Source organism: Kogia breviceps, chromosome 11 (genome assembly GCF_026419965.1).
Source record: "Kogia breviceps isolate mKogBre1 chromosome 11, mKogBre1 haplotype 1, whole genome shotgun sequence".
NCBI lineage: Eukaryota > Metazoa > Chordata > Mammalia > Artiodactyla > Physeteridae > Kogia > Kogia breviceps.
In genome coordinates this window covers 79,194,462-79,218,988 of record NC_081320.1, presented here as the reverse complement: position 1 = coordinate 79,218,988, position 24,527 = coordinate 79,194,462, and the positions used below count along the sequence as shown (strand labels likewise).

The window sequence follows — 24,527 nt, the reverse complement described above, 5'->3', positions numbered from 1 at the left end:
CAGTTCTCGGAAGAGGAGCCAGCACTATCCATACCTGAAGTGTAACAGTGCTTCTGCGATGATCGTACCTGATCGTCAAACTGAACACACGGGTGTCTGAAACCTCCCACGTGCTTTTCTCGGGGAAAGTGGACTTGGACTGTGAATTTGGGTGGGACCCAGGTTCTTGGACAGGATGACTAGGGGATGGTAATGACCAGTGGTTGGAAGGTTGGAAGGCAGCTTCTCACTGTGTCACGGCCAAGTGATGGGATGTCCCCCAAACCGAAACCCCCCTCCGCATGAGTCCTGCCGTGGGAATGAAAGGAAGAGGGTAGGTGGCCTCAGATCAGGCTGGGGGATTATCAGAGTATACAAGTGAGAAATCTCTAGTCATGGGCCCTGCTTCAGGCCTTGGGGTCTCTTTGAAGGTATGGGGTCTCTTCAAGTCCAGGAATGTAGGTTGGGGGCAGTGACACACATGCAGACACACACCAACCCCATCAAGAATCTACTGAATTGATCTGGTTAGATCCTCAAAGACTCATGGCAGAGAACCCAAGACATTGTTTCTCAGATGTAAGGTTTATGTACTTCTTGAGCCCCGCCTGGACACTCAATGTCTTCCAACCTACTACAAAGCCAGGCTTCTTCCGCCCCCAGGGAAGTGGTGGGCTCACCTCTGCTGGTTACACAGGGGCTGGGAACAGACATTTGTGTCCACAGCACAGGAGAGCGATGGTACTTACGGTCATTGCTGAAGTCATCGACTAATATGATTTCCTGGAGGAGATTCATAGGGGTGCGGTTTAATATGCTGTGAGATTGAAAGAGGAAAGATCATTATGACTTCCAGCGGCAAATACATGTATCAACCTGAGCTTTAAATAGACACCATTGCATTTGAAGGATAAAACTCAGAACAACCGAAAAGCTTTGTCCAGTCACCTGTGAGCCACTGGGATACAACTCTGCTGTGTCTTAGTGAATGTCACCACCACCCACCTAGCACCCAGAGATCCAGTGCCACCCTCAACGACCCTCCCTCTCCCTGAAATCCTGCATCACATCAGTGACCAAGATGTGCTGGTTTTCCTTGAAAAATATCACTCAATTCACCTTCACCTCTTATACCTCCAACCTGATCCAACCTTTTGCCTGTTTTTTTTTGTTGTTTTTTTTTTCAGTAGCCTGACCTGTCAGGCCATCCTCCCGTGACCTCCAGAGTGAGCTTTCTGAAGCATCGATGTGATCTCCGGTCGTGTGACTTTCCTCACTAATGCAAGTACATAGGTTGACAAAAGGCTCCCCACAATCTATACCCCAAACCCTCAGCACACTCTTCAAGGCTTTTCCCGACCTGGAGCCAGCCCTCTTTCCAGCCTCCTCGTGCCCAGTGCCTTTATCTGCAGACATCCTGTTTGTCACAACTGAGGGCCATTCTCCTACCACTGCCACAGCATGAAATGCCCCTCCTGTGCCACAAGGATCCATTCAAATGTCACTTCCTCTCTAGCGCCTTTCCAAGCCACTTAGCGAGAATGAACTGCTTCCTCCCTGGGGTCCCTCAGCTGTTTGTATCTGAAGCATCCTGCGGCTCTCACGCCAGCCTGACTCCAAGGGCTGGTTCTGTCGGCCCATCAAAATGGCCACCTGCCCGGCGGCAGGGGCCTTGTCAAGCTACTGTCTATACTGCCAGAGTCCAGCTGCCCATGACCATTCACTCCATCTAGTGCACACCTACTATGTGCTGGGCGCTGGGGATATGATGAGGATAAAGGAGATGTGAGCTCTGTGAGAAGCTTGTGGTCTAGGAGCTACTTACTACAGGCTGTGTAATCTTGGGCAGGTTACTTTACTGCTCTGTGCAGTAAAGTATTCTGATCTGTATAACAGGGATAATAATAGTACCTATCATTCACAGGGCTGTTGGGACAATGAAAGGAGAATGTTTCTAAAACATTTAGCACAGTGTCTGCTGATAACAGCGGTAAAAAGTGTAGCAATTATTACTGTTTTGTGCATCAGTGGTGATTTTTGAATTGACTTCCTCTCCTGTGCCGTGGATCTGTACCCACAGGGCAAGGTTAGGTTTCTGTGTTTGTTCTGGGTTTCAGGCCTGAGATGGCTGGATCCTGCTTCTCCTCAACACGCCAAACTGCATGGTTCCTCAGAAACATTCCTGGGCCACACCACCCACCGTGGAGCACCCAGCGCCCTGCGTGTATTGAGGATGGGGTTCAGATGGGTGCTGGCGGAGGCGTGTGTGCACCTGAGCCCTGTTTCTGGGGAGCTGTCCTTTCCAAGCAGGATGCAGAGACTTTCCAGGAGGAGAACTTCGCCTGGAGCTACCTTTATTTATGAAACCTTAGTTCTCACCATGGCAACTAGTGTGAAGGGGAGAGAGGAACCCCGACCCCAAGCCCTGAGCCCCCTGTTGGGAGGTGGGGACAGGGAGGGCAGGAGGTGGTGGGAGGGAACCCTCGCCACAATCATCCGAAAGGAAACACACCAAACCCAACAACCAGCCCTCTAATCAGAGAGGGCTGGGGAGAGCGAGGCTGAGAGAGAGGGAAAAGTTGCTGGAAGAATACCCTCTAATGAGGTTTGATTACGACTGTAGCTTCTGCACGCGATCTCCCCAAATCCCTGCCGGCTCTTTGAAATTCAAGAGTTCTCTTCTGTGAACATCAAAAGGTAAATCCGCGTGCAGCTCTGTGCTGGTTGAACTGAGAGATGATTAGCGAATAAAAAATGTCCAGGGTTTAAAAAAGAAAAAAAAAAAAAAAAAAGAATGAAATCGTCAGCGGTAAGTGCTAATTACACCATTTCCTGGTGACACCTGGCTGGTTTTTGCTCCTCTAAACAGAGCAATTGGAGTGATGGTAGGGGTCACCGAAAAAGTGACTCAGGGCTGGGAGGGCCCGAGATGGGCAGGTGCTCTGGGTGCCTGGGGTGGCTGGAGAAGGAGACAGGTCAAGTCCAGCCCAGGGGACCTGGCTCGGCCCAGATGGTCCCCCTGGGTCCTCTCTTCTGTTGCACACCCCACCCTCATCCCCTGGACCCTGGCGGCTTCCATCTCCCTCCTTTGGTCTCACCAGTTCTCTGCCAGGACAGCTCACCCAGTCCCTCCACAGCCAAGCCGACCCTCCCTTTCCTCCAGGGCCCGGCTTTTTCCTTGCTTCACCCCCACTGCACTGTTCTGCACCCTTTCCTTTCACAGCCTCGCAGGGGATGGAGCGCTCGCCTCATGGGCGCATCGGGGGTCACACTCGTCCTGGGAATTATTCTAGAACCGAGTCTCCTATCCACAGCTTGCTCACTGCCAGAGGGCGGCTTCCAGCAGCGTCTACATCTTCTACCCGCCGCGCCCTAATCACGGCCCCCCCCCCTCCGGAGCCCCCTGAGAGATGGCAGGTACAGCAGCGTGGGAGGCCAGGCAACCACTACCATCTATTACTATGCGATCCTGAGCAAGACACCGGGCAGGTCCCAGCCTTCATTTCCATCTGTAATTACATCTTCCTTGCAAAGGCAGGTGATGTTAATACTTGACCTACTTCACAGGCTATTGTGTGTATGAAATGAGGAAATGTATTTGAAATTGCTTTGTGAACTGCACGGGGCTACAGGCAGGCAGCGTTTAACAGACGTTCCATAAATACCAGTTGAATGAAGACCTGGGGCCGGTTGACAGTTGCATTTAGTCGTTCTGGAGTCAGACCGACTTGGGTTCGAGTGCTGTGTCTGCGTATCTGCCATTCACTAACCGGAGAGCTTCAGGAAGCACCAAAGTGTCAGCATAGCTGCCTCAACCACAGAAAAGGAGCTTGGCACCCTGCCTGGTGCCCAGCAGCTGCTCCTGGAACCTGAGGATTGATCATGATGATGATACTGGTTTCTCAACGTGTGACCCCAGAACCAGCAGCATCAGTATCCCCTGGGGACCTGTTAGAAATGCAAAGTCTTGGGCCCCACTCTAGACCTACTGAGTTGGAATATGTGGGGATGGGGCCCAAGAAACCATGTTTTAACGAGCCCTCCAGGGGATTCTGATGTCTGCTCAAGCTTGAGAGCCACAGCATCAGAACCCTGCTGCCTGCCTGGGCTGGGGGTGCCTCATGACACCTGCTGTCACCTACCCAGGCTCACTCTGTGCCAGGCACTGTTCCAAGGCCTTTACCTACCTGAAGTCGTTCACTCCCCTCCACAATCATGTGAGGCAGTTATTACCAGTATTCCTTGTTTGGCAGAAAAGGAAACTGAGGCAGAGAGGTGGAGGAGGTGCCCAAGGTCACACAGCTAGCTGGTAAGGGCAGAGTGGGCAAATCTGGCCCCAGGGTCCAATTTCTTAACCACCTGAATCTGAGAGACTGCTCCTCTAAATCTAGGTTATTACCAAAAGCCACAGCAAGGAGATTCAAGACATAAACTGGCCAGTCAGCATGCTCCAGAGCCCCCCTGGGAGGCAGGGGGCCGGAGGATACTCCAAAAGGAGGCGGCGGCCCTGGGTCTCACATATACACAGGGTCTCGTGGCAACACCAGTCAAGATCAACCATTCTTCAGGGCTCTTCTCAGTCCTTAAGTGGGAAAAGTCCCCTAACTCGTCAAGGCTGTGACTCTCTCTCCCTCCGCCATCACCCACTGCATCGAGCCTCTGCCTGGCTCTGAGTGCCCCCACGTGCGCCTTCCCCCACCCCCCAGCCCTGGCTAACGCAGGCGCTGCATGGGAGGGACGAGAGGGCAACTCGCTCCTTCCCAGTTCCTCGAGCGTCCTTCCCTTGCCAGAGCCTGGCAGCAAACCCATGAGAATTCTAGAAAGTTAAAGATGAAACGCCGCCTTAGAAGAGATCCTTTCATCAACAACAAAAGTGAGATAGGAAGTGCTCTTCATTCAATTCTCTCTCAGTGGCTAGCGATTTATTTGTGCAACAGGATAGGGAGGAAAAGGGAGGTGCGGATTCCCAAGGCAAATGACACCTGGTCACGGAATTTCCTAGAAGTAATCTTCTTGCCTCCACCCCTAAAATTCACTTCCGCCCTGCCTGCTAATGATGTTAATGTCCGTCTGGTCATACCTGGCTCTCGGGCCCTAATTCTGCTGTTTTCATGCACCACACTTGGGTCTGAGCCAGAGGTCTGGCTCACACGGAAGTTCCTGAGAGGCAGGAAAGAGGTCCTGAGCTCTCTCAGCAAAGCACCCAGCAGAATGTGGGGTACAGTCTGGCACTTCATGGGGCCTTCTGAAGAGCATGGTGTTGATGGGCCCCAAGTCCCCTTCAGAGTGCAGGGCACCAGGGCCTCGGGGGAAGCCCTCCGTCAAGCTGGCAGACAGAGGCGCTGGGGCTGCACCCCTACTGATCCCCACTTCCACCCAGGATGTCAGAAACCCGAATCCTGGCTCCTGTGCTTCCCAGCTCTGTGGACTTGGCCTCCGTTCACTACGTGCACCTGGACCTCACAAGGTTCGATGGGGCTCCAACTGAAGTGAGAGATAAAGTGTGTTCTGTGGACCATAAAGCTCAGCATACGTTTAACATGTTAATATTATTATCATAAAGTACCATTATTACTATTATAAAGAGACGGAGAAGCATCAGGAAGAGAAGGGGAAACATGTCTTAGAGCTGAAAGGGATGAGTCTGAGGGCAGCAGCTGAAGTGCCCCCGAGAACATAAACATAGTGTAAGGAAAGCACGGGGGACCTGGGGTCCCCACATTATAACGGCCCCCAAATGTCCCAGGGTAATGTCTTCTTGTGGGAAATGTGATAGAACTTGAAACATGAAAGACCTTTCTATCACCGTCTTTACAGATGTGGCTAATGACCTGTCCAAGGTCACAAGGCAAGGAAGTGGTAGGGTGGGGACTTGACCTACATCTTCAGACTCCAAGTGTGGTGCCATTTTAGGTACCCCAGAGCCCCTTTTCTTTTGAGAGCTCACTAGCTGTGCAGATACAGGGATGGCTGCTCTGTGCCAGCACAGTCTCAGTCCTTTACCTGAATTAACCAAAGCAGCTCTATGCCGTAGGACTAATTATTATGCCACAGGGAGGTTAGGTAAGACATGAATAAGATACAGGCCTTACCCGTCAGGAGTTCATTGAGGATTACATCTGGGAAAAATGCATTAAGTGCTAGAATAGAGATGTGCAGAGAAGCAGCCCAGAAGAAGGCCCTGATGGGTGTGTGTGTGTGTGTGTGTGTGTGTGTGTGTGTGTGTGTGTGTGTGTGTGTGTGTGTGTGTGTGTGATCTTGGCAGACCCGAGTTCTAATCCCAGACTGATGCTGGGGGTGGAGGATGTACTCAGCCTCTTGGGGCCCCGGCTTCCTCATCAGCTGTGAAAATGAGAACTCGTGCTCTAGAGGCAGTCTACGCAGTGGTTAAGGGCAAGTGCTCTGGGACCAAGTCCTCTATGACTTCCAGTGACCTTCTATAAGTAACTCGATGCCGCAGGCCTCTATCTTTCCTCCTATATAATGGGATAATAGCCGCCCTCATAGGAGCGTGAGGAGTGACTACTAGCGGATGCATGTGGAGTGTGCTGAACAGTGCCTGGCAGGTACTTAGAAACACCTGAGCTGGTGTCCCTCCCCGCGCGGACAGACATGCCCTCGCCAAGTGCCAGCCTGGAAGGCTGACAGACAGGAAGGCTCTTACCTGCGGATGGTTCTGAGCAGGGTGGAGCGGGCCTCGTTATGGAAGGTGATGATGATGCTGGTAGGAGGAAGGTCCGTGCAGTACCCCAGCAGGGTGCATCTGGGGAAGGCAAGGCAGCAGGACAAGGAGACCTTTAGAGACAAAGCAGATCTCAAGGGCTGGAACCGAGGGCATCACTGGTGTGGACAGATGCCTGGTGTCTGGTGGGGCCCCCTCCAGCTGCACAGCACTGCATAAGACCCCAGGGCCTCACCTGGCCCTACGGGGGAGCCCAGGAAGCTCTGAGAATGATTAGAGCTGAATCTCCCACCCCCTCGGGGGAACTTGGGCTTGGAGTCGAATTAAGTTGACGTACAGAACATGAATGCGGGATTTCCCGCATGCCTGGGTTACAGCACATAGTTCCTGGTAGCCACATAAGCCCACCCCCGAGCCTTGGGCTCTGCTGCCCAGTCTGTGTCCATCCCAGCCTGCCAAGGCCTCACTGTGTTCTGGGCCAGCAGCTCCAGCCGACCACACCATGCTGACCCCTGACTTCCGGCCACACACACCGAAATCTGGCATATTTAAAGAGGCAGAGCCCTAAAACCCAGCATTCGCAGGAAAACCCCATCTTGAAAAAGCATTCATTTCCCCATGTCCAGAATCATTTTGTATGACAATTACTTCAGGGCTAATATCAATTGAATACCTCACTGCAAGTGAAAATTGTAGCCCACAGCCCGAAAATTACTATAATAATGGAAATAAACCCACCAAATGAGGCTGGGGCCACCAGGGGCGATCCTGGGTAAATGCTGCCTCCTGTTTCTCGCTGTTGCAGGGGTATTAAACGAGGAAGTAAATAACAGATGTTTGGTGAGTCAAACATTTTCTCCCCTCATTTTCTAATTTCTTCCTAGGCTTGGGGCTTTCTTGGGGCTTTTAACTTGGGGTCCAGAGACCCAAGGATGGACTTCAAGGGGACTGTGAACCCTCTGACATTGTTTGCAAACGTGTATCCACAAATGTGTCTTTATTCTCTTCCCTGGGAAGATGGTTCATAGCTTTCAGTAGATTCTCAAAGAAGTCTGTGGCCTGAAACACTTAAGAACCTCAATCCTAGGCCAAAGGGCATGATGTCCCTTTGGCCTCCCTAATAATTCTGAACACTTTTTCCTACAAGAGCAAACCCTGAATAAGAGGACTTACACAGACAAGGCAGGGCTGTTGTGCTCAGGACCTGAGCACAGACTGGGATGGGTCAGCCACAAGGAGCCAAGAATTGGGAGAGGAAGGCCCCAGGGGAAGAGACAGTGGAAAGGCTGGTCATGACCTTCAGGCCTGCCTGTGCTCCCCCCACAGAGACAACGTCTCACCACATCACGTCAGCTCTACCTACTAATAAATCCCCACCCCCTGAACCCACCTCTCCTTTCTAGTCCCCATGGGCCCGGCTCAGAGAGTCTTTACTCCTCTAGGGGATTCCTGCAGCAGTCTCCTGTCCAGTCATCTTGACTCCACCCTCTGCCCCTACCAGTCATGTCCAGTCTACCACAAAGCTCTGCCCAGGTCTTCCTCTGGCTTGAAGCCTTCAGTGGCTCCTGATATAGGAAGTCCAAACTCCCTATCACAGCCTTCAAGACCTTCCACAATTGCAACTTCATATGCTGCCATAATTTTCTGTCACTGCTCTCACTATTACCTCTGCATGAAGCAGTGTCCTTTCTCTTTTCTCCACCCGATGAACTCCTACTCATCCTTCAAGACCCAGAGCAAATACCTCTTGTCAGCAAAGGCATTCCATACTGCCCCAGATAGGTAATGACCTGTCTTTTATGCTCCCATAATTTTGTACATATCTCTCTCCTGGCACTTCTCAAGATGGACTATCTCCCCCACTTGACTATGAGTTCCTCTAGGGAAGGACCCTTGTCTATCTCCATGTCCCTAGAATAAGAGGTAAGTATATCAGATGCCCATTCATGGAGAAAGAGAGAAAGAAATTCAGGAAATGCATTCCTAGGTCAGCTGATGACTTAGCCTTTTATGCTTTTAAAAGGGGAGGTAGCCAGCCTCCCAGATGGCTTCCAGTGATTCTCAACTACTGGTCCTAGTATAGTGCTGTCCCTCACTGAATCAGGGCTAGCTTATAGGACTAATAGAATATGATGGAAGTGACAGTGTGTGAGTTCTAAGGCTAAATCATTAAAGCACCGAAGACTCTGCCTTGGCCACTTGGAGGGAAGCCAGCTGCCATGCCGTGAGGACACTCAAGCAGCCCTGTGGAGTGATGCTGATGTGTGTTGGAACTGAGGTCTCCTGCCCACAGATGGCACCAACTTGCCAGACACAGGAATGAGCTCCCCTGGAAGTGAGTCCACCAGCTCTAGCCAAGCCTTCAGATGACGGCAGCTATAGCAGCTCCAAGCCTGAACCGCCCAGCCAAGATGCTCTGAATTCCTACCTCACTGAGACCATAAGGACAATCAATGATTCCTGTTGTTTTAAGCCACTGAAGTTTGGGGGTGATTTGTTGTGCATTAAATAACCATTATAAAAGAGGAGGAAAATGCCTTGAAATGGCCCCTAGTGAGAAGAGGCCTTGGACGTGCCTACCTTTGGATTCAGACCTGAGTCTAAAGTGGGAGCAGTGGGGAGGGAGGAGGGCAGGGGGCTGGCAGAGGTGGACTTGGTGGTGGGGGGGGTCCCTCGATTGGTGTGCTGCAGGGTCCATGGGGGGCAAGGAGGGGCTGGGAGGGACCCAGGCAGAGGGGTAGGCAGCAGGGAGGATGGTGAGCACCAAAGGAATGAGGGGGGGTGACGGGGTGGAAGGGTAACCATCTGTCTCTTTATAGGAAGGTGATAAAGCAGAGAGCTTAGCAGAACCTCCCTGTCTCCATCAGAGATGGGGAGAGAAGACAGATGAGCAGGATGACTGAGAAGGCCGTGCTGCCAGGGCTGCGCTGAGGGTCAGGCCTGGGCATTGCACTGGAGACAGCGTCCCATTCCACACCCCGGGCGGCGATGGGATCCCAAATCCCAGCTTTTATGAGGTAAGTTACTCGGGGTCAAGTTGGTGCAGGAGGTACTGGGAGTTGCCCGCTTAGCGAGGTTTTGGGGACAGGGCTCCTTTTCCTGCCTTGGAGGCACCCAGCTGGGGGGCAGGTGTATGGCCGCACAGTGACGCAGTGGCATGCATGTGGCTCTGGGAGAACAGAGGGAAGTGGACCTCCGACCGGGGGTGGGGGCGGGGGCGGGGGCGGGCGGGGTGTGTGTGAAGAAGGCTTCATGGAGGAGGAGGTGCTGGATCTCACAGCGTGAGATAGGGATGGATGGACACAAACAGGGGTACAGCATCCCCGTCAGAGCATGGTTCTGGGTCCTCAGGCCGGATGCTCAGTGAGGCAGTTGGTAGAATACTGGCCCAGGGGTCTGGATGCCACTGACCAGCTGTGAGACGGTGGGTAAAGCACCCACCTCTGCAGGCTGCTGTCTGCTCGACTGTAAAACAGAGCTTGGGCCCAAGGCTCTCCCGCTCAAGGTTCCCAGAGCATCAGTAATCAGAAGCTTTGATCGCAGCTGACGTGCAATGAGCGTGGTTGATTTGAATGAAAGGCCGTGAAGGCCGTTCTGCAGCTGAGGCTCAACTGTGTGGCTGGTCATCCAAATTTACTTTTCTAAGACTCAGTATCTTCATCTGGAAAGTGGAAACAACAACTTTTAGCTTGTAGATTTTTCCCCCTAAATTATTAATATGTTAGGTAATAATAGATGCTTGACAAATAGTAACTATCATTATTATTATTATTATTATTTTTTGCGGTACGCGGGTCTCTCACTGCTGTGGTCCCTCCCGTTGCGGAGCACAGGCTCCGGACTTGCAGGCTCAGCGGCCGTGGCTCACGGGCCCAGCCACTCCGCAGCATGTGGGATCTTCCCAGACCGGGGCACGAACCCGTGTCTCCTGCATTGGCAGGCGGATTCTCAACCACTGCGCCACCAGGGAAGCCCCTATCATTATTTTTAACATCACGTTTAAATCTGCAGACACCTCCTCCCGCTGGGTGGAGCCAGATCCTGCACAGGCTGGAAAGGTGGCCTTAGTGAGTGGTCCTGCCCTGTGCCTGAGAGGACAGGGCAGGAGGCGGCCAAGACAGCAAAGAGAGCATCCGTGTTAGAGAAAGGGGCCCGGGCTGTGACGTCGCTGTGAATCCTGGATCTGCTGAAAGCTGGCTGTGTGCCCCTGGGCACGTCCTTTACCTACTCTGAGCCTCAGTGCTGTCACCTGTAAAATGAGGACAAATACCTCCCTTTCAGGCTTGTTTGTGAAGATTGCAGACAATACAAGCAAAACACGTGGTGTTTCATAGCTGCTGAGTAAATGGTGGTGAGAATTATTATTGTCATAATAATATAGCCTCCAGGCAATGTTCAATGCTCTTGGACTAGAACTTCAAACTCAGAGTTCAGCCGAGGAAGGAAGGGGCTTGGAGATGACCTAGTCCAACCTCCTACAGTGGGCAGAACTTGGCCCAACAGGCGTCCATTGGCGCCTGGGCTGCTTTGCTCCTGGGCCTCAGCCCTCTCCAGCCTCCTGCTCCTGCAGGATAAAGGACAGGGGCTCTTCCTCGAGATTGGGCAGAAATCCCATAAGCACCTCCTGTGTGCACAGGCCCAAGGGAGGGCGGGCCGCCAGGAGGTGGTGCATCACAGCCCTGAGGCACGGGCATCCCGGCTCCCGGCACTCAGCTCTGTTTTCCTCCTGTCCCTGCTCTCAGCTCATGGTGCCTGAACACATCCTACGTCTCCTCGGACCCTCACAACAGCCTCTGAGAACCTCTACTCCGCAGACGAGAACAACTGAGGCTCAGGATCTCACTCAAGTTCACACGCCTGCTGAGTGGCCGAGATGAGCTGCGTCCAGGTTCCGTGACTCTAATGTGGTAGCTGTCCCTAGCATCCGCCGTGAACTCAACCTGGTTAAGGCCCAGGAGCCCGAGGGGACAGGGCCCTGAGCATGAGCCACCTGGCCTTCAAGGCCCAGGGGGGCTGCAGTCCCGCTTGGAGGCAGGCCCTGGGCACTGGCAGCAACAAGGCCAAGGGGCCAGGAAAAATCCTTAAAACAGGCCACTGCGAGGAGTCAGAATGTGCGTGGGCTTCCTGTCAGAGGATCTAAAATGTTCATCAGGGCTTCCCTGGTGGCGCAGTGGTTGAGAGTCCGCCTGCCGATGCAGGGGACACGGGTTCGTGCCCCGGTCCGGGAAGATCCCACATGCCGCGGAGCAGCTGGGCCCGTGAGCCATGGCTGCTGAGCCTGTGCGTCCGGAGCCTGCGCTCCGCAACGGGAGAGGCCACAACAGTGAGAGGCCCGCATACCACCAAAAAAATAAAAAATAAAAAAAATAAAATGTTCATCAAACAGCAAGATCTATTAGGGGCACCAGGGGAATGGAAAAAGCTGCCAACACTGAGATCTGGCGCCGGCAGATGGACGAGAAACATGTTTATAATTCATTAAAGATTCAGGGGTTTTACTGGAGAGAAGAGCTAGCGAGCAGGAAAGTTGGGTGTGAGGGTGGAACCAGGAGGAAGGGCGGGACCACCGCTGTGTGCAGAGACAGATGCCAGCCCTGGGCTGCTGTCCTGATTGCCACAGCAGCTCCCAAATAATGCACGCTCCTCTGAGCTGATTCTCCACCTGTAGTTTCTTTTTGGACTTTTCATTTTTTAAAGAAAGATTCAACTGACTTAATTTCTCCAAGTTCAGGTGGGTCTCACAGTGCTTCCTAACCATCCATCTCTTGAGTGTTCAGTGTCATTTATTGGCCGAGGAGGCTTCCAGAGAGGTGTTCTGAGATGCTAACCCCTGGCACGGGGTCAGAGCTTCCTCTTCCATCTCTTTCCATCTCTCCACCAGCCAATCACTGCTCTGCTGCCTACCCTGCCTCATCTCTGCACCTGAACAGGTGCCAAGCGGGGATGTTAGAAACACCCCAAGTGAGGATGGCTGTCGGTTATCACAGAACTGTAATGCTGTGCACATGCCTTTTATTTTACTGTACAAGCTCATTAAACCGGCAGCAGCCTGTAAACAGAGTATTATGTTGATGACCATCATCTCCATTTTAGCACTGGGCAGCAGGGAGAAAAGATGTGGTCATATATTAGAAACATTTGGGATTTTATTCTCGAGTGTGAAAACAGGAGGGAGTGATGGAGAGGCAGACCCGGTAGCTTTGAAGCAGAGAGTAGAGCATAATAATTATCACTAAAATGTCCAGAATTGACAATGGCTCTAGGAGGCAAACTCTCGAAGGGAGGGCTCTGGCACCCCGGAGGGGAGGCTGAGGGCAGTTAGAGAAAGGGGAAAGGTCACGCAAGTATGCAGCATGACCCAGTGGAAATCAGGCCTGGGGTGGGACACACTGGGCCAACCCTTTGCCACTCGGGAGCTGGGCAGTGACTTCCTTGATGAAATTATCCACCTCAGGGAAGGGCTGGTTTTTTTGTTTTTGTTTTTCCTTTTTTTAAACATCTTTATTGGAGTGTAACTGCTCCACAATGGTGTGTGAGTTTCTGCTTTATAACAAAGTGAATCAGTTACACACATACACATGTTCCCATATCTCTTCCCTCTTGCGTCTCCCTCCCTCCCACCCTCCCTATCCCACCTCTCTAGGTGGTCACAAAGCACCGAGCTGATCTCCCTGTGCTATGCGGCTGCTTCCCACTAGCTATCTATTTTACGTTTGGTAGTGTATATATGTCCATGCCACTCTCTCACTTTGTTTAAGCTTACCCTTGCCCCTCCCCATATCCTCAAATCCATTCTCTAGTAGGTCTGTGTCCTTATTCTCGTCTTGCCCCATGGTTCTTCATGACCCCCCCCTTTTTTTTTCTTAGATTTCATATATATTTGTGTTAGCATACGGTATTTGTTTTTCTCCTTCTGACTTACTTCACTCTGTATGACAGACTCCAGGTCCACCCACCTCACTACAAATAACTCAGTTTCATTTCTTTTTATGGCTGAGTAATATTCCATTGTATATATGTGCCACATCTTCTTTATCCATTCATCTGTTGATGGACACTTAGGTTGCTTTCATGTCCTGGCTATCGTAAATAGAGCTGCAATGAACATTGTGGTACATGACTCTCTTTGAACTGTGGTTTTCTCTGTGTATATGCCCAGTAGTGGGATTGCTGGGTCGTACAGTAGTCCTATTTTTAGTTTTTAAAACTAAATCAAACCAAGATTTGACCTCCATACTGTTCTCCACAGTGGCTGTATCAATTTACATTCCCACCAACAGTGCAAGAGGGTTCCCTTTTCTCCACACGCTTTCCAGCATTTATTGTTTTTAAATGACTACTTAGTGACCCCTGCTGCCAGGCGCTGTCCTGAGCACCTCACATATTTAATATTCACAAATAGCCCTGTGGGAGGGGCACTGTTTAATGGATTCACTCAGGAGGAGACTGAGGCGCAGGGAGGTTAAGTAACTCACTGCATCCAGTGAGCCCAGGCCTGCTGCATATCCTTGTCACCAAGCCACCACCTCTCCGTGGCAGCACCATTCCAGGCATCAGGGTATCCATAGCTGTCGTCTGTCCCCTAGGTGTACTCTGGGCCCTGCACACCGTGTGGACCCCTGGGCTCACACTTGATCACCACCCCCAAGGAGCAGCTTCTACCAAGCTCTAGAACCCAGCAGGGAGGGACAGGCTGCCTGCCGTTCCTGGGTAGTGACAGGAAGACCGGGACACTGCTGGCTTAGCCGTCACAGGAACATCTTAACAGGGGCTCCCACTTTTGCCCAGATGAAGCCTGAAAGGGTGGGCACAGGGCGATTTCAACAAGGCCCTGGGAGGCGCATGAACCTGTTTTTAAGCAGAAAGCTGCAGTTTGTCCCTCCGATTCCCCCAGGTCCAGAGCCCGCTCCAGAGGCCAGACCAGACATAGAAAACGAACGGGTTATCTTCTCCACATGTGCCATTTGCCTGAACTCTACAGCTGCAAAGGCCAAGGGAAATTGACATAAGCTGTAAAGCGGGGGTAGGGCTAGTTTCCTAGGAGAACACTGTCCTCGAGGGAGTGACGATCTGGATTCCCTGCAGGTGGGTGGGGCACAGCCTTTCCTTGCTCCCCGCTTCCGTCTCTGTCCCCCTGTGTCCTCCACTATAGCTCAGAAGAGGTCCCAGGCAGACCACGTCTCCTCCCTATTTTCCTGTCACCAACACCCCCTCCCCAAAGCTGATGTGTGTGAGGAAGAAAGGACGAGAGGGGAAAAGCTCTTGGCCCAGTGACCTTTCCAGAATGTCAGCTCCCTCAGGCCAGGGACCAAGAACACCTCATACGTTTCCCAGCTTAGTTCTATGCAAGGAAGCCTGCTCTCAGCTATGAGGAAAAGGAAGATGACCAAAAACTGTAAAATGCCAAATCTGTAATTGACCTCTAGGTTCAAACTTGACTCTTTAGAAGAGAAAAACATGAGCAGTATACAAAGTATGACAGCTGTAAAACCAGAAATTCCTTTTAATCTCATTTCATGGGCAACACTACACACTGTAAGGCATGAAATTTTTATTTCGTGTCAACTTCACTGGGATTTCACATGCAGATTAATTTGTTCATCCACATAAACATATACTGCTCCTACTTCTTGCCTCAAGTCACCCTCACTTAGTGTTATGGAAATCCTGCGTCTCAAAAAAGACACTTAAGATAACAGTGAGATCAGCTATTCCACGACACTGCTACATTTTGAATTGCTGAGCGTGTTATTTTTTTTTTAAAAGATTGTTCTTTGATGTGGGCCATTTTTTAAAAGTCTTTATTGAATTTGTTACACTACTGCTTCTGTTTTATGTTTTGGTTTTTTGGCCGCGAGGCATGTGGGATCTTAGCTCCCCGACCAGGGATCGAACCTGCACCCCCTGTGCTGGAAGGTGAAGTCTTAACCACTGGACTGCCAGGGAAGTCCCTGCTCAGCATGTTATTAAATTCTAGTATCCTGGGAAGGGGATAAGTGGGCCAGGGCAGGGAATTGAACTGCTTAGGAACTTGGTTGAGCTCTTGGAGGGCAGATGAAGGCCCCCAGCACCCACCTCCTTGTGTAATCCCTTAGCCTTGAGTGTGGACTAAACCTGGTGTCTTGCTTCTAAGGAACAGACTACAGCTAAAGTGATGGGATGTCACTTTTGTGATTAGGTCACAAAAGACAGTGACTTCCATCTTTTTCGCTTGTATGTTTTGCTGAAGCAAGCTGCCATGATGGGGAGCCCCACATGGCAAAGCACTGAAAGTGGCCTCTGGTCCATAGCCTGTGAGGGACTGAATCCTGCCAACAACCATGTCAGTGAACTCGGGAGAGAGTCCCCCCCGGAGACGTGCCCTGAGATGCCTGCAACTCCAGCTGACGCCCTGAACACTGCCTGTGAGAGACCCTGAAGGAAAGGACCCACCTTGGCCGTGCCTGAATTCCTGACCCACAGAAACTGTGAGATGATAAACATTATTTTAAGCCACTAAGTTTCATGGTAATTTGTTATGCAGCAACAGACAATGAAGACAGGTACCCTTAGCTCCTGAAAACCCGAGTCCCCCAGGATTTCTCACTGCCCTGGGGTCAAAGGTAAATTCCCTCGGGTACTTGGTGGAAGAGCTATGCGAAGGCATCACGATTCTCCCAGCGCAGAGCTCCAGAGCTCCCACTGGACCCTTCATTCATGCTCTGTTGGCATCAAGATGTTGCTAGGTATAGGATTCCTATGGCCACAACATACAGAGGGAAGTTCTTCAGGGGTACCTTTGGGGTTTGTTCCAGTCTTTAAAGATTCAGCTCTCTTAGGGCTTCTTAATATGAATCAAACACATAGAAAATTGTTGAGAGACTCTCTTCTCATTTCTCCCATGGATGGTGCATAACTAGTACCCTTCCACACGCACAGAGGAGAAGTTAATTCATCTCATGTAATGGATGTCAGAGGGCTTTAAGGCTTGATTCACTTGCAGAAGTCCAGGAAAGAAAGGCTGACCTAGATGGTATCACAGACATCCCTCCATTCCATGAACACGAGGCCATTTGGCAGAGCCCTTGGTCTCAGGCTGGGCCTATTTAGGCCAACAAATGCATTCCCTGTACCAACGATCACCATGTTCTTGGTTGAATCTACGTGTCAGGCCAGCTCAGGGTCTGCAGTTCACTTCTTGCTCCTCGGAGAACCCTCTGGATTTCTTAGCCACCTACTTCCAGTAGCGTCACATTTCTAAGAAAACCTACATCTTGACAGTTCTAGGGCACTTCCACCATCATTGTTAATTGCAGGCTCCGCAAGCTCATTTTCCTGGCGATGTACCAATGCCCCAAGGGTTCTTTGCTGACACGCTGCAAAGCTAACTGGAGAGGGGTACACTAGGATGTAAGGGGCCATGTTGTCTGGAGGCCCCCAAAGGCTCAGTCTCTGCCGCTATTTCGCAGCCCAGAGTAGCTGGAAGACCTTTCCCTCTCTGGCTCCATACAGACTCCTGGGCTGCTGCAATACTGGACTGGAATGGACCACAGAGCTCCTTGGGTTAGTAATTCCCTACATTGTGAGCTGCTGGACTGCATCTCCAGGAGAAGCCTACGCATGCTCTGAACAAAGTCTACAAGAGTCAAATAAGTTTGGTACATGAGAAATACTGGAAAACTACTAGATTAACTTTTTGGTGATCCACCCATGTTAAAGGTTCTGAGACTTGCGCTAGCATCCTGTTTACCAAGATTTGACCTCAAACCCTGCCCTAAAATCCTTCGCATATCATGGGAACTCACATAGTCCCAGGATATATATATTGTATCAAGCCTACCACTTAACATCCTACCCAAAACAGAATTTTGTAACACACGGGTTTTAAAAGCATTGCTTCCAGCTCCCTCCTTTTTTAAAGATATGCAACCTGAGGCCCAGAACAGTGAGCAAATTGACCTGCCACTTCATCCTGCTTGGCAGTGGCCAAGCTAAGATCGCCTAGTTCTTGGCTATTGAACTTGCTACTTCCTTAAAGCACTCAGGCTTGAGGGGCCCTGGAAGATGGTTTAGAGAAGCCCCAGGCCCCAGTCCACATAGGGTTACTGGCCACCTCTGCTTTCCAGTGCCCTTTTACCCCCTCAAAATATTCCCACCAAGGTCCCTATTACTTCTCTATGTTGCTAAATCTAATGGAAAATTGTCAGTCTTTTCCTTGCTTGTCATCTCTGTAGTAGTTAATATTGAGGGTCATACATTTCATTAAATGTTTGGATCTTTGCCCTTGGCTTTGGTAGAATCACCCTAGCATGGTTCTCCTCTTCTTAGGCTGTTCCTTGGTTTTCCTTTTCTTTCCCTCCTCTGAAATTCTGGTGCTCCCCTCCAAAATTCTCTCCTAAGCCATTCTCTTCTCAGTCTTCCTTCCCTCTAGATTATTTTACTTGTTTCCAAGCCTTCAATTTCCCATGTTTGCTAATGATCCCAACCCTAACCTTAATCTGATGAGCATCTTCTCTTGGATGTCCCCACGAGATGACCTCGTCAGCCACCCTCTACTTCTCATACCTCACCCAAGCCTGCCGACCCTTCCGTGTTCCCCAGCTCACCATCTACCATGTGCCCAAACCCAAGAGATATTCTCGAATCCTGCCTCTCCGTCCCTGACACCAGTTTCACGAAACCTAGTCCTATCAATCTTTCTTACTTATCTCTCAATCTGGCTGTTTCTCTCTATTCCCATCATGTCTTTGCTGGATTACTGCAGCCACTTCCTAGCTGGCTTTATCCCCTTCCAATCTCTCCGGCATGCAGCAGCTAGAATGATCATTCCAAACTGCAAATTTTTAACACGTTTCAACACCGCCCAACTGCTCACAAAATAAAGTTGAAATAAAGTTGTAATCACTGCTTACAATCCCCGGTGACCCAGCATCACCTGTGACTCCTTTCTTCGCATCCTCCAACTTCCAGCCACGTCCTGCCTCACCTGCTCTTTCTCCCTCTGGACCTCAGCAGGCGCTGCCCTCCCTCCCACGTGTCTGAAAGGCACTCTCCTCTCTTCCAAGGCCTCTTCTAATCCTGGCTTGGAAGGTACTTCCCCTCGGAAGCATTTCTTGATCTCCAAGTCTTTTCTATGTGCTCCTCTAGGACCCTGCACTCACCCCATCACTGTGTTTTATTACCAAGCATTGGGAACTCTCCGTCTCTTCTGCTGACTCTTAGCTGCAGTGAAGGCCAGGACTTATTCTTGGTTATAACCTCAGTCCCTAGCACGGCGACTAAACATAGTAGACGTACGATAAACATATGAATAATGAGTGGATGAGTGAATGGGGGAGGAAGCAGGTGAGGCTTCCATGGGGGCAAAGCCAGAGGAGAAAACGTCCCTTGCCAAGTGACAGGTGGCACCAGCTCACGGAAGCTGCAGAGCTGTAAGCTGAGTGACGTGCCAAGGTCAGTCACACAGAGGAGTCCAAACAAGTCACCAAAACTGAGAATGGTACCATGTGGGGAGGATGGGGAGCCTTGGGCTAAGGCTGTCCTGGGAGACTTCTGGGACAGTCATTTGGTGCCTGTGAACAGGTCTGATGCATTCTCTGTTGCATTGAAAATACTCAGCTATGTTTAAAAAGCTGGGATGTTCCCCTTGTTCACTGAAGTCCCAGCGATGAACAATGCTTCCTTACGTGGGAGGGGAGAGACTGAATCCTAGCTGATAGGACTGCCAGACTATGAGTCAGATGCTCTTTTCTCCCAGACCTGTGCTGTCCCATACAGTAGCCACAAGCCACCTGTGGCTATTAAGCATTTGAGATGTATCAGAATAGAGATATGCGGTAAATGTGAAATACACACAAGATTTCAGACTGATAAAAAATGCAAGATACCTCATCAGTAATTTTTTTACCTGATTTTATGTCAAAATGATAATTTGGGGTGTATTGGGTTAAATAATACATATTATTAAAACTGATTTCACTTAAAAATTTTTAATTTTTAGGGACTTCCCTGGAGATCCAGTGGTTAAGACTTCACCTTCCAATGCAGGGGGTATGGGTTCGATCCCTGGTTGGGGAGCTAGTATCCCACATGCCTTGTGGTCAAAAAACCAAAAAACCCATAAAAACAGAAGCAATATTGTAACAAATTCAATAAAGACTTTAAAAAATGGTCCACATTAAAAAAAAAGTCTTTAAAAAAATTTACTTTTTAGAATGTGACTATCAGAAAAATTTAAATTACATACATGGCTTACATCTATCATCATTGTCCTAGGTCATTACTGAACCTAGGTTGTATATAACCTAATTTAAAATTTCAACATTAGTGTCAGACAATAGTTTCTAGATAATGGGTTCTTTCATATGAGTAAAATAAAATTCTAAAAAATTATGGAGAAGATTACGAGGTTTGCAACATTTTCTTTTGCAGCAAAATTATATTTTAAAACTCTCATCATCTAGCATCATTGTTATTTCATAAAAGAAAAGGTGTTTAAACACTCAAAAAGGCCACAACCTCAGAATCATTAAAAGTATTATAAATTGTAAAATTAAACTTTAAGAAAATCTCCCTCAGCATCTCCCCTTTTCCCCAACTCCACAGATCAGATCTGCACCAATTCACCAAATGGCATCTGAAAGTACAGTTCAAGGGTTTGTCCCACTAAATTATGATGCACCTATGTCCACCCTCCACAGACAGCATGGATACTAAGTGCAGAAGACAAGACATCTCCACGCTTTGCGCTGGAAGCAGCAGCTCCAGCTCTGTTCTTGGTGCTGCTGATGCTATGACTTGGTATCATTTTTCCAGTCTCTAGCCCCAATGTATCTCCTCACGCACTTCTGCTGTCCAAGCTGTCATGCTCAATCTGGGCTCAGAATGCACACCTAACTTCGCGAATGTAGACGCCTCTGGCCACATTTAGACCTCCTAGAAATGACCATGGCTCCATTCTGCACTACTGTGTTTTTCCAGACAACTCAGCCCCTTTGAAGTGAGTGGAACACTGAAGTTTGGTGGAAACCACAGGGAGGTAGCAGCACCTTTTCTCCAGAAAGATCAGCTGCTCTCAGGAAGCTGCAAAGAGGCTTCTCTTGGGATGCTGCCAGGACCTGGGTTAGTTGGTACCAAGCACTACCCAGATGGCAGCTGTGTGCCCGTGTATGTGCATGTGTGTGTGCAGGGGAGAATGTTCTCAAAAGGCAAATGCAGAGTCTAGCCAGGACCAGGAAGTGTGGAGGTGGGCCAAGGCTTATTTTTGACATGTTTCCTGAAAAAGATTCCTCAGTGTCTGAGGCTAGGGCTCCTCCAAGTCTTATTTTAGTCCTGCTTGAATCACATTACACAATAGTAATAATAGATAACATTTATTGAACCCTATGTCTCAGGTATTCTTCCAAGAGCTATAAATCTGCACAATCATTCCCTGAGGTAGGTGCTCTGAGACCTCCTCGCTCATCGTGGAGAAGACTGTGAGGTCACAGTCAGTAAGCAGAAGAGTCTCGATGTCACACCAGATGGTCTGGTTCCCAACTCAGCTCTCACACTCCACTAGAATGACCCTTGATGGTCAGCCAACACACTCGTTTGCAAAACTTTGTTTCATGTTGACCTTTCTCTCTGTCTTTGCTCTTTAAGTCTGCAGGCTGGAAGGTTCTGGAAAGATGGAAAATCACAAGTCTGGGTGTCCCTCACCTGCTAAGGAAGGATGTCTCCCCTTGATCTTCCCTGAGCTGTGTCCTGATAACTTCTCAGACTTTCCAGCTAAAGGATCAGAGAAGAGTCATTCCCTTCCTTTACCTGAAGGGGGAAATGTTCCTCAAACTGAAGCAGCTGAGATAAGACCTGTAGCCTAGTGACTCCAGGCATGTGGTCAGACCCAGCACACTGAGAGCCAGAATGGTCTGGTTGAGGGTCAAGCATCCAATGTCTCTTCTTCTCTAGGGGACTCATAACGGTGGGCCCCTGTGGAGGGTCTGAGCTGGGGAGATAAAAAGCCAAGACCTCCCATGCCCGCCTGTACCCTTCTAGACTGTTGGCCCATCCCCGAGTCAGTCCTGTACCAAATTCTGCCTCCATCCCCTCTTTTTACCTTCAATTTCCTCTGTCCAAGCCTGGCCCACCCCCTTGATCTGTGGGACTACAATGGCCTTCTGACGGCTCCTCGTCTCATTCCTCCCCCCACCTTCCACATTAATCTTCCTAACACCCTGCTTCACACACGTAACTCTCCCTACCTTCCGTAGTTACCTAAGCTAAAGCTTGGCCACATCCCAAGGCCCCCACCATCGTGTTAACCCTTCAGCTCTGCCCCACGGTTCTCTTGCCTGAACCTTCTAGACCTGCTAACCAGTCCACGCCTCCTTGGTCATGCCTGAGCCACGACCTCCACACACCTCCCCATCCAGCCACCATCCTTTCTAGGGCTGCCTCAGTGTAACTTTTGTGCAATGCTCAGCCCAGGTCAGCTCCTCCATTGCACTTCTCATGGGCTCCCTGGACTCCCTGCCCCTCCTGCATGGCTGTGCTATCTTCTCCGTGGGCAGCGGCCATACTTCTACTGCTTAATGTGCCCGTGGGCCAGTTACTCAACCAACTGCAGTCACTTTCCTCATCTCTAAACCCAGGATCACAGCAAAGTTGTCATGAGGCTTAACTAAGAGAACATATGTAAGGTGCCTACCACATGTCAGGGGACTAGTTTGATCAATAAATGTTGGCTGTTTATGGTCCTGGATTTATGTGGTAACACAGAGAATTCTTTGTTGAATGAAGGTCATTTTAAATTTCCCGTGATTTTTCTCTCTCTGTTCTGAGGATTCATTCCCACGCCTGCACTTGCAAACCCTGATGTTTTCAGTAGATTGTCTGAGAACGAATCCAGTGGGGTGCTCTTTGAATCCATCGGTCATCTGCTGATACTGATGAAGTGTCCAAGTGCCAGGCATTGTGCAGAGCTCTGGAGGGAGGTGCAAATGTAAGTCAGCATCCCTGCCCATGCGCTCAAGGAGGGGAGAGGGAAAGCTTGAAACACGGGGTAACGGGTGCTGCTCAGACGTGAGCCAGTAGGAGGTGCTGCCCTACTTAGCCTGAGGGGGCAAAATGTCTTCCTGGAGTGGGGACCCAACCAACCCGCGTTCCTGAAAGGTGCAAGAGCACCCCAAGCAGAGAGAGCATGAAGATGAGCAGGCGTGAATGAACCCTTGTGCACATTCAGGCAGCTGCAAGCCTGGGCTTGGCTGCGGTGGGCTGGCAGCTTTGCAGGGTTTGGATGGGGAGCGATGCGCCGGCATTTGGGATGCTCTCCATGGAGGAGGTGTGGAGGGTGGACCGGTGGGGGGGGCAGAGCCCAGTGGGAGGGCGGCTGAGGGCTGCTGCGGTCACCCAGGTAGAGGAGGGGAGAGCTGTGAGCAGGGAGCAAGGGCAGGGACCAGGAGCTATGTAGGAGGCAGACCCAACAAAGTGGGGGTGAGAGAAGAGGGGACGCCAAGGGTTTGGCTTGGGTCACAGGGTGAAGAGTGGGCTTGCCCTGAGATGGAGACAGGAGAGCAGACTGGGTATTTGATGTCTCGACAGGCAGGCTCGACAAGGCCTGGAGTACGGAAAAAATGATGTGTTCATATGATGAATCAAGGAGAGACAGGGAGAAGTAGGAAAACAGGAAACAGAGATCACGACGCCTGGTCTGGCTGGCCTGCAGTCACTGGGAGGGTGAGGTGAGGGCAGGAGGTGAGAGCTGTCAGGCGCGATATGCTTCAGTCCAATGTAAGTGGCTCCTCTTGCTACATCCAGGACACTAAGGACCCCACAAGGGGCCTTTGCTGATCGTGCCCCTTGTCAGTCCAGATGGAAGCCCGGCTGCCACGTGACTCCACGGGTCCCCCAGCAGAGCCCTTCTTCTGTCACGTCACACATTCCTCAGTGAGTTTTCCCGCTGTCCTTGGTCCCTAGGGCTCACGTCTCTCCATCCCAGTCTGTCACCACAGCTGCACGGGCAGCCTCCTTCCCACGGCTTCTCCCACCCACAGCTGCCACCTCCTCTCTGCTCTTTTCATCTCTTGTCAAACACATTTTGTACTTCCTGGACCCCAGCCCTTACATCACTCCCTCTCCTGGCCTTGGCGTCTATCCCCAGTATCTGAAAAATGCAAATTTCGCCAGACGTGGCATTGCAGTTGCCTCGTGGCTTATTTTGCATTCCAGTTTCCAAAGTAAGTCTGACATTCAGGCACGTGAAGTGTTCGGTGCTGAGAGCCAAGGATGAGTCAGGATGCTCTCTGCACAACTTCCCTGCCCGCGCCCCTGCCACCCCTGCCCGCCTTGCTCTTGGAGCGCACCCCAACTCAGAGGTGTGGGACAAGGCGCCAAGCCAGGACCTCTCCAAACTTACATCACCCCTTCGTCCTGGTTTGGGTCACCCTCTCTGCCCGCCTCTTGGACCTGCTTTTACCCACTGCTGTGGAGCAGTGAAAAGGCCCCAGGGCCTGAGTGCTAATGTTGGTCCTCAGACTAATACAATTTGACAGCTCGTGACCACAGCTGACAAACAGTCACCGAGTGCTTACTAGGGGTTAAAGACTGGGCTCAGCATTTGACATGGATTATGGATTTGCTCACCCTCACAGCAATCCTGGGTACCGTAATTATTCCCATTTTAAAGATGAGGAAACTGAGGCTCGGGAGTTGAGCAACTTGCCCGAGGACCAGCTGGTAAGTGGCAGAGATGACTTCTCTCAGGGCTCACACGGCGAGAAGACCTACTCTGTCACTCAGCCAACCAGTTGCCTTGCCTGGGCCTCTGTTTCCTCCGCTGTGAAATGACAATGGCCCCTTCACCCAAAGGGCTACTGAGGACATCATGGGTAAGGGATGTGAGAGTGCT

The 24,527-nt window shown here is 50.6% G+C and overlaps 1 protein-coding gene across 3 annotated transcripts in view; it reads right to left on the bottom strand.

The window, feature by feature from the left end:
- GALNT14 (polypeptide N-acetylgalactosaminyltransferase 14) overlaps positions 1 to 24,527 on the bottom strand; it is a 220,104-nt gene that overhangs the window by 42,918 nt on the left and 152,659 nt on the right. For all 3 annotated transcript variants that reach the window (XM_067007867.1, XM_059079635.2, XM_067007868.1), the window contains exons 3-4: positions 6,644 to 6,742; positions 729 to 796 (exon numbers count right to left, since the gene is read on the bottom strand). In XM_067007867.1, coding sequence (XP_066863968.1) covers positions 729 to 796; positions 6,644 to 6,742 — 167 coding nt within the window. The remainder of the gene's footprint in view (positions 1 to 728; positions 797 to 6,643; positions 6,743 to 24,527) is intronic.